This window comes from Juglans regia, chromosome 16 (genome assembly GCF_001411555.2).
Source record: "Juglans regia cultivar Chandler chromosome 16, Walnut 2.0, whole genome shotgun sequence".
NCBI classification, from domain to species: Eukaryota; Viridiplantae; Streptophyta; class Magnoliopsida; order Fagales; family Juglandaceae; genus Juglans; species Juglans regia.
This window is the reverse complement of record NC_049916.1, coordinates 631,335-641,110: the sequence shown is the minus strand read 5'-3', so window position 1 is coordinate 641,110 and position 9,776 is coordinate 631,335. Positions and strand designations below refer to the sequence as shown.

Below are 9,776 nucleotides of genomic sequence, written 5' to 3'. Positions count from 1 at the left end.
GTTTTGATTATAGCTAAAATTTTTAAAAAGGTTAATCTACATTAGACTAGTCATGATGTTATATTTAATATTTAATATTTTGTATTAATATTAAAAGAGTGAGGTATAATTAGATGGGAAAATCATAAAGTATTAATTTAGTCCTTTTACAGTAACTCTCCAAATATGACTAGGGGTTCTAAATTACTGTAATTTAAAATTTTACAAATATCTCTTTAACTAGTCCAATGCTGGAGTTTTAACTGAGAAAAAAAAAAAAAAAAAAAAAACCTAAAATTTAGACGGACTTAGCAATGCTAGGCCAAATGCTCTTAGACCGCGTAGAGGGAGACTTTGACTATATAAGTGCGCCAGTTTTTGTTTTAGAATAACAGTTTCCGTTATTTTGGAAGGGAGGTGGCCGACGAAAGGAGAAAAAAATAAACCGCTATCTATGTATATATATAGAAGGAATAGATCAGCATTATTAATAGAGCTGAAAGCCCAAAAACTGAACAAAAAGGAATTTAATTTAAAAAGGAATTAACATCATAAAAGTATTTATAAATTGATCAACCCAATATACAGTCAAATCCAACAAGATAATCACATACACAAAAGCTAGAATTAAAGAATCATGTCATGTAACGAGGGACAGTACTGACTTTAACAGATACTGATCTCCCTCCCTCCATATACAAAAGAAAGAAAGAAAAAAAAAACGCATTTTAAGCAATCAAACCCATTAAAAGAACAAGGAAAAAAAAAAAAAGACGCTAGCTAGAATACACTTATTTGCACGCCAAATTCTGGATAGCTTTTGCTTTGGTATTCAACTCCATGGTACAATTCATTTCAGCGGACTTTTTCTTCTTGACAACCTTGAACAAATGAATCTTCCCACTCAATTTTGCATAGCTGCTAAGCTTCAGAACCCCGGAGTTGATATCACTATGCAACAGAGACTTCCTCGATACCTTGCTCGAATCCACCGACACCGTGACATTAAGCTTCTTGGTTGATCGAGCCCTAGCGCGCGCCTGAAGTATGGTGCCCTCTCCAACCTCAATACCCCTGTACGAAAAAGTAGCCGTGTTGTTACTGAACTTGAAGTGACCGAAATTGGTGTTTTTGACGGTAACTAGAGCAGTGAGTTTCATGTGAAAGGAGGGCGAGGAAGAGGAGAAGTTGACGCCGAGATTTTCCACCGCGACTGAACTTAACCGGACCTTTGGATTTCGGATGCGCATAACTAGTAGCACAAAAAGCACTATGATTAGGGTTTGTGCTATGATCCCAGCAGCAATGTATGCCAAGCACTTCATGTTTCCTTTACGACGTGCATCTTTGTTATCGCCAGGCATTTTTAGAGATTTTCAGAGGCTCGCGGTACGTAGGATCAGTACTAAGTAGTACCGTGCGTGCGGGGTTGGATGAATGGAGAAAGATATATATATACGAAATTGGTAAGTTGCTAGCTAGGAATGAATTGCGCGCTATAAATGGCTGTAAGTAGCTACTATAAGTTATATATATATAGATCAGCTATATATATATGCATGGTTTTAGATAATTAATTTATGACAAGCTGGCAGGCCACTAGCCATGGCCTACATATAATAATTAATTATAAACCATGTTTTAATATATTATATATATTTAACCCTTGTGATTTGCCGACACAAATCATTAAATTAAGATCGGTGATCAAGGCTAATTAAGTCGGCGATGATAATGAGTATTGCATACATATATGGGCCATGCCATGCCCTTTTCTTCACTTGCAAGTCATGCTCCATGCAAGTTCTGATTGAAAGATTATAAAAGACTTATGTGATTAAGATCACATGCATGCATATATATATATATATAATATAATTATATGCGATATCTAGTATGATTAATATATACATCATGTTATATATAATACTCCTTGAACAAATGGTTAATTAAGCAAGCTAGCTAACATGCAGTACACTGGTTTAAGTGATGATGACCGCATGCTGCATGCATTTGCATCTTTTGCGATTAGCGATCGAGTCAGTACTGCTGCTATATAATATAATATAATATTGGCCTGTTTACCATATTATATGGTTTGCATGGCTAGATACTAAAAAGAAAAAAATAAGAGCATTACCAAAAAAAGAAAAAAAGATATGCATGGCGCCATAATTACCTAAACTTAATTAATCACATGATAATTTGAAAGGCCCATCATATATGACTTAAAAATTAATTTAAGTTAGCTTCAGGTTGAAGTGATTCAGTTTCGGTGATCCAAAATCATGTCTTGAGTGTGCTGGACGCAGATGATCATCAAAGTCGACATTGCTTTAATATTGCATCCAAGTCATGTTCTAGATCATAAATTTGAATTGAATTAATGCTCAGCTAGCGACAGCTTTTGAGAATGTCTCGTCCAGAAGACATGCATGAGGTCGGGAAGTTAAAAAAAAAAAAACAAAAAAAAACAAATATTGCTTTGAGCCTTTGATGAAAAGTGAGTTTAGTCGCACAAGTTTCAAATATTCTTAGCCGTCATGAGGTGACAAGCTAGCTAGCTGAACCCGACCCGCGGGGAAGATATCTCAATTTGCATCAGTACTAGGCCGATTTGCATGCCGGCCATCACGCGGGCGGGCGGGCGGGAGAAAAATAAAACTATACATGAAGTCACTCATTTAATCGGCTCCATCTCAAGTTTTACTACACAACTTTTATCACATTTCACATCTTACATTATTTTAAATTTTTTAACTTTTCAATTTTTTTTAAATTTGTTTTTTTTAATTATTTTTAATTTTTTTATTTATTATTCATATAATAAATATTTAATAAATTAAAAAATAATAAAAATTAAAAAATATATAAAATATAGAGTATTAAGAGATTGTAAAAATTTATTCTTTTAAAAATTGGCATTTAGCCTGCGGCACGCCCAGCGGTGATTTTTTCTAGACTGCATAGTAGCACGCAGCCCCCTTTTATTTTCCCCTTAATAATATATATTAGCATTTGTATGTATAGAGGTTGTTGTTCTAATTAAGTTGCAAATTTTGCCGGTTTGGATATATAAAATTATTTTATCTCATTTTATTTTGTTATTATAATTTTTTAAATTCTTATATATATAAAATATAATAAATAATTTTATTTTTTTAAATCTTAAAATAAAAATTATATTTTAATAATATTTTATTTAATTTTTAATAAAAAATCTCATCTCATCTAAATTATTTAATCAAACAAAGCGAGTACTGTAGTTTGGTTTTGAGTACTTTTGACCTTTTCATTTATGCTCCCCCAACAAATTAAAATTTACACTTTGGAAAAACCACGATTAATAATGGTTACAGCTGTATTGAATGTTAGCTAAAAGAGGTTGAATGTTAGCTCAACTAACTTCTGTGTTTTTTTCGTTTTTACTTTTTTTTTTTTAAAGAAAATGATTTATACATAATGTTAAATATATCGTGTGATTTATACATATTGGAAATTACATAATTAGTAGCATTTGATAAAAGATACCTTCACTACGTTTTAAAATTATTCTGGATCCTACGTACGATCGAGTAACCTGGCTAGCTAGCTGCTCATGCATGTTTAATTTTATAATAATTTTACATATAAATATTTAATGTATAAATATGAGGTAATTATTTTTTGAAAAAATAAGATTTATTATTAAAAATTTAATTTTTTTTATATAAATTTATATTTTTTTATTTTTTTAAAATAATTTTGCGATGATTATAAAATTATAAATATATTTTTTTAAAATTTTAATCATGTTAAATTGTACGTACTATCCGTACACTTCTTAATTAATTGTCATGCGGAGGTCGAACAAATATCTCACAGGCGCCATTACCCAAATTAAATTATGCATGTTTATTGATATTTGTTTTTATTTTTCCGATGGATGATCATGTCCTTATTTATTATAAATAATTGCGTGTCGTTTATATAAACGTATACCATCGCATATGGTTCACTTCACGCAGATCAGAAACCCATACCCCGACGATCCCATTCATTCATTTCTTTGTTTTTAATTAAGTTTTTGCTTCAATCGATAGCATGCCGGATCAGGATGCCATAGTTCTCTACCCCTCTCCAGGCTGGGGTCACCTAATCCCCATGGTAGAGCTTGGGAAGCTCATACTCCAACACCACCCTTCATTTTCCATCATTGTCATCGTCTACCACACTCAAAACATGGCTACCCCTGCTTCCGCCGCCCAATACGTGACTGCCATCAACGCCACCTCCCCCTCCATCACCTTCCACCACCTCCCACCCGTCTCCAACATCCCCCCACCTTCTACTACTTCTTCCCCCGTAGAGAACATGACCTTCTTACTCCCACTCCTCAACAACACTAATCTTCACCAAGCCCTCCGAACCATCTCCCAGACCTCCAACCTCAAAGCCTTTATCATTGATTTCTTCTGCGATGCTGCTTTCCAAGTGGCAGCAAACCTTTGCATCCCCACATACTATTTCATTACCTGTAGCGCACTCGCTTTAGTCTTGGCTCTATGCAACCCCACCCACCATAAAAGTATGGATAAAAGCTCGAAAGGTCTCGACCTCATGCTCGTTGATATTACAGGTTTACCTTTAATCCCAGCTTCAGACTTGCCGAGACTCGCTACAGATCGTGGTTCTCAAGCGTATCAGTTTTTCTTAAACAGCGGAATCAACATGGCCAGAGCAAATGGACTCATCGTAAACTCATTCGAACAGCTCGAAAGAAAAGCTATCAAGGCCATATCTGATGGACTCTGTGTGGCAGATGGATCGACACCGCCAGTATTCGGCATTGGTCCTTTGATATCGTCAGGCAAATATCAAGGACCTGAGAATGAACAGCATGATCAGTGTATGAATTGGCTAAACTCGCAACCGAGTCAGAGCGTTGTGTTTCTGTGCTTTGGAAGCATGGGATTGTTTTCGGCAGAACAGTTGAAAGAAATAGCAGTAGGATTAGAAAACAGTGGCCAAAGGTTCTTGTGGGTGGTGAGAAATCCACCACCAGATAACGACAAAGAACCAAAGTTGGATGAATTATTACCGAAAGGTTTCTCGGAAAGGACCAAGGATAGGGGTTTCGTGATGAAACAATGGGCTCCGCAGATGGAGGTTCTGAGTCACGACTCAGTGGGCGGGTTCGTGACACACTGCGGGTGGAACTCAGTGCTTGAAGCGGTGTGCGGCGGGGTGCCGATGATTGGGTGGCCTCTATTTGCGGAGCAAAGGATGAACAGGGTGATAATGGTGAAGGAATTGAAGGTGGCGTTGGCGGTGAACGAGTCGGAAAACGGGTGGGTGAGTGGGGAGGAGTTGGAGAAGCGGGTGAGGGAATTAATGGAGTCGGAGGAAGGGAAGGAGGTGAGAAAGAGGTCGTCGGCCATGAGAGATGCTGCTGCCAAAGCTATGAGAAAGGGTGGGACCTCTCATAATGACTTTGAGAAGTTAGTTGCGCTGTTGCTTTCGTAAGACTAGTCGTCGTAATAAAAGTTCACGTGACATATTTGTCCACGGCTGTTATAGATATAAGCCGAATTGAGCTTTTGGATTATCGAGTCGAATCGGATTCAAATAATTCAAGTGCGAGTTTAAGTTTAAGTTAAGAACTCGCCAAATCAAACTGAATTTGAGCGGATCAAACACGAGTTTTCGAGTCGAGTCGAATTATTTATTAATATATTTTTATATTCATTAACGAGCTTTAATAGAATCCAATCGAGTTAAGTTGTTATTTGAATTTTATTAATATTCTTATATATATATATATATTTTTTAATGAATTTAATAATTAAAAATATTAAATTACAAAATCAAATATGAAATCTAATGAAAATTTTACAATTAATATATAAACCTTATATTGAACTATAAAATTATAACATTTTTATGAATACGTTTCTTATATGATTATACATTGTAGTGAGTATATAATGAAACTATCAAGTCCTATATACTAACTATTACACATTATAAAATATATACTATAACTAATCACTTAAGTACTTAATTAACTACCATATAATTGTGAAATATATTCAATATATAAGTATAAATGACTAGGCATAAGTAATTGGGATACATACTACATATTTAATTATAAAGGTAACTATGCTTATTTTATTAAATTTAATATGTATAGAAGCATATATATATATATATATATATATATATATATGTCTATGTATAAGAATACTAATATATATATTCAATGATGTATGGACGAGCTCTAATTGAGTCGAGCTAACGAGCCTTAACCGAGTCCAGTTGTATTTAATCAAGTATGTGTCATTTATTAATCGAATGGGTTTCTACTTTCACGATCGAGTTTTTTTTTTTTTTTTCATGAGTCAAATTCGATTCGAATTTAGTCGAGCAATCTTACAAACTGGTTCATTTACTACAGAGATCAATAATCCATTCATATTAAAAAAAGGAGACTTTTTGTTTAGAATTAATAATCCCCATAATTCGAGATTAATGGACTAGAACCAAGTTAATTATTACTGAATCCACCTTATTTCTTCTTCATGTATGCATGAGGAAGCTTATAATTATACATACATATAATATACATATGTACTGTTTGGTTTTCCATAAATTAACTATTTGATTTTCATTACTATATATGAAATGAAGATTTATCTTTTTTTTTTAATCAAGTTGCATTCCATTACTACAGCAAATGGCGGATACATAGAGGGATTTCCCCCAGCGTGATGCTCTCCTCAGAGAGTTTTACAGCATCCTTTGCTAGAAAATGAGCTACATGATTTGAAGTTCTAGGAACATGCTTAAAAACCCAGGGATTCTGACCTCTAATTTCTGCTTTAATATCTTGAATCACCAGCCCAACAATGCTCCAGTCATTCCTTTCTGCATTAATGTCTTGAACCACACTAAGTGCATCACCTTCCAATATAAGGTTTTGAAGCTATAATTGTTTGCATAATAAAACTGCCTTTAGAGCCGCTATAGTCTCGGCCAACTTTATATCCGAAAACAGGGGCCTTTGAGATCTCATGGTGGCGATAATTTTTCCTTCCCAGTTCCTCACCACCACCCTTATACCTATCATACTCCTTGATCTGTCAATAGCCGCATCCCAGTTAGCCTTGAATCCATTTATCTGCGGAGGAGTCCATTCTACAGCTCGGGTTCTTGCACTTTGTCCGGAGAGACCACTTTCATTGGCTTCTTTATACTCTTTTAGTTTCTGAAGGCTGTTGAAAATGAGCTTGGAGGGGTTCTCGAATTTCTTCTCAAATACCAGTACATTCCTTCTCTTCCAGATTAGGTACGTTGTAATTGCGAAGACTTCGAAATCTGAAATGAAGATTTATCTGTGCAAGTATTTAGGGGTTTTTATTTTGAAAAATAATACTATACTTCTTGAGTTCGTCTCCTCAATTTAATTGTTCATATATTTTATTTTATTTTTAAGCTTCATCGAATTATGATATCTTAAAATAAAAGCCAATTAATTAAAATTTAAAATTGTTAAAATAACAAAGAATAATAATATTTTATATAAAACTCAGGCCAACATATAAAAATATAAAAAAGTTATTTCTTCTTATTTATTATTTTATAAAATATTTGCACAAAACTCGTAATTAAAAAACATTACTCGTTTAGCATTGGGTTAGGTGAGATGTTAATAGTTGTAGGTGGGTCCTCTCTATCTACTTCGTGCCCTTTCGATAATTCCAAAGAAAAATAACTTTTAAGGAACAAGTACCAGCCAGTTTGACAAAAAAAATTAAATATATAAGCGGTGGTACAAAATCACCATAATAAAAATAAAAACTATTTATTAAAAAGAGTATCGTTTCAAAATAAAAGGAGCTTAAAGTGTCAGAAGAAAGACCACGTGTCGTGGTAAGTTGGGGTTGGCGAGTGCGTGCGTGGGATTGGGTGTTGTTGGAGTGTCAGAAAAGTGACCGCTCATATGTGTATGTATAATCTATATACTTGTTCCTGCGTCTCTCTCTCTCTCTCTCTCTGCATCCTCCTTCACACATCAATGGAGGCCATAGTGCTGTATCCAGCGCCAAACATGGGTCACCTTATCTCCATGGTGGAGCTTGCTCAGCTAATCCTCCACCACCACCATCCTTCTAATTCTCTATTATCCGTCCACGTCCTCATCACCTCTCCACCCATCAACCTTGGCTCCGCCTCCACCTACATCGCCTCCGTCTCCGCCACCACCCCTTCCATCATCTTCCATCACCTCCCCGACCCCTCTCCCCCTCTCCTTCCGGCCTCCTTCCCCTCCATGGAAGTACTCGTTTTTGAGCACATCAACCTCACCAACCCTCATGTCCAAACCACCCTCCTTTCTATCTCTCTCTTTTCCTCCATCCGTGCTTTCGTTATCGACGGCTTCTGTACTCCCGCTCTCGAAGTCGGCACTTCCCTCCATATCCCAACTTACTATTTCTTTTCCTCCGGCGCAAGTTGCCTCGCCTTGTTTCTCTACCTCCCCACTCTTCACAAAAACACCACGACAAGCTTCAAAGACCTCAACACCCACCTCCACGTCCCAGGCTTACCACCCATCCCCTCGTCCCATATGCCGGAGCCAACGCTTGACAGAACCAAAGAACAACATTCTTGGTTCCTTAATTTTGCTACCCGCCTTCCGAAATCTGCTGGAATCATCGTTAACACGTTTAACTCTCTTGAGCCAAATGCATTGAAAGCTATATCTGATGGAATTTGCGTCCAGGACGGCCACACTCCACCCATTTTCTGTGTTGGACCAGTGATCAAGTCCAACGACCCAAGTGCTGGAGGTCAAGCTGAGTGTTTAAAATGGCTTGACTCGCAACCCAGGGGAAAGGTTGTATTTTTGAGCTTCGGGAGCTTAGGTACGTTTTCAAAGGAGCAGTTGAAGGAAATAGCTGTAGGGCTAGAGAAAAGTGGCCAAAGGTTCTTGTGGGTGGTGCGCAGTCCACCTATGAAAGAGCAAAGGCAGCTGTTGATGTCACAATCTGATGAAGACCCAGACTTGGATTCTTTGCTTCCAGAAAGTTTCTTGGATCGCACTAGGGAGAAAGGGCTCGTCGTGAAGCAATGGGCACCACAGGTAGCGGTGCTGAGTCATGACGCGGTGGGCAGTTTCGTCACTCATTGTGGGTGGAACTCAGTGCTGGAAGCGATTTGCGCTGGCATACCGATGGTGGCGTGGCCGCTGTACGCGGAGCAGAGGTTTAACAAGACATTGTTGGTGGAACAGTTGAAGCTGGCTTTGCCAATGAATGAGTCGGCGGGCGGGTTAGTGAGCGCGGCCGAGGTGGAGAGGCGAGTTAGAGAGATTATGGACTCGGAGGATGGAAACTCGGTGAGAGAGCAGGTATTGGCCAAGAGACAGGAGGCAATGGCGGCATCGAGTGAACACGGCTCATCCCGAGTTGCGCTCGCAAAGTTTGTCGAGTCGGCGAAGAGGTGATGGATGGATATAAACGCGGTTCACTTCCTTTTTTCGAATGTTTAAGGTATAAAATAGAAAATATACTCTGGTAAAATTTTATATACCTCTTTCTCTGCTGAATTCCTCTCACCCTCTCTCTATACTCGCACTTCACTACAAAAAGTCTCGACCTGAGTGGGAGGAGGAGCACTGGCTCTGCCTTCCTCTCCCCGTCTTATAGCATTTTTATCCGGTGCCTTCTAACTCATTTTTTCTTATAATTTGAGTATCAATTTACGATTTTGACTAAGATCACCCTTACATCCGAATCCCTATTTTATGAAAA

At 37.2% G+C, this 9,776-nt stretch overlaps 3 protein-coding genes across 3 annotated transcripts; 2 read left to right on the top strand and 1 right to left on the bottom strand.

Annotated features, from left to right (window-relative positions):
* Window positions 1–575: 575 nt before the first annotated feature.
* Window positions 576–1,413, bottom strand: LOC109004470 (late embryogenesis abundant protein At1g64065-like). Its single transcript, XM_018983019.2, has one exon. It carries the CDS (start codon window positions 1,341–1,343, stop codon window positions 771–773), a length of 573 nt encoding a protein of 190 aa, XP_018838564.2. The 5' UTR covers window positions 1,344–1,413; the 3' UTR covers window positions 576–770.
* Window positions 1,414–3,925: 2,512 nt separating this feature from the next.
* Window positions 3,926–5,740, top strand: LOC109004490 (anthocyanidin 5,3-O-glucosyltransferase-like). The gene has a single exon (XM_035686856.1). The coding sequence runs from the start codon at window positions 4,063–4,065 to the stop codon at window positions 5,482–5,484; it is 1,422 nt and encodes a 473-aa protein (XP_035542749.1). The 5' UTR covers window positions 3,926–4,062; the 3' UTR covers window positions 5,485–5,740.
* Window positions 5,741–7,922: 2,182 nt separating this feature from the next.
* Window positions 7,923–9,571, top strand: LOC109004491 (UDP-glycosyltransferase 88A1-like). The gene has a single exon (XM_018983046.2). The coding sequence runs from the start codon at window positions 7,964–7,966 to the stop codon at window positions 9,467–9,469; it is 1,506 nt and encodes a 501-aa protein (XP_018838591.2). The 5' UTR covers window positions 7,923–7,963; the 3' UTR covers window positions 9,470–9,571.
* Window positions 9,572–9,776: the final 205 nt, after the last annotated feature.

Coding starts and splice junctions, on each gene's coding strand:
- LOC109004470 (XM_018983019.2), bottom strand. CDS start 1,343: ATGCCTGGCGATAACAAAGATGCACGTCGTAAAGGAAACATGAAGTGC.
- LOC109004490 (XM_035686856.1), top strand. CDS start 4,063: ATGCCGGATCAGGATGCCATAGTTCTCTACCCCTCTCCAGGCTGGGGT.
- LOC109004491 (XM_018983046.2), top strand. CDS start 7,964: ATGTGTATGTATAATCTATATACTTGTTCCTGCGTCTCTCTCTCTCTC.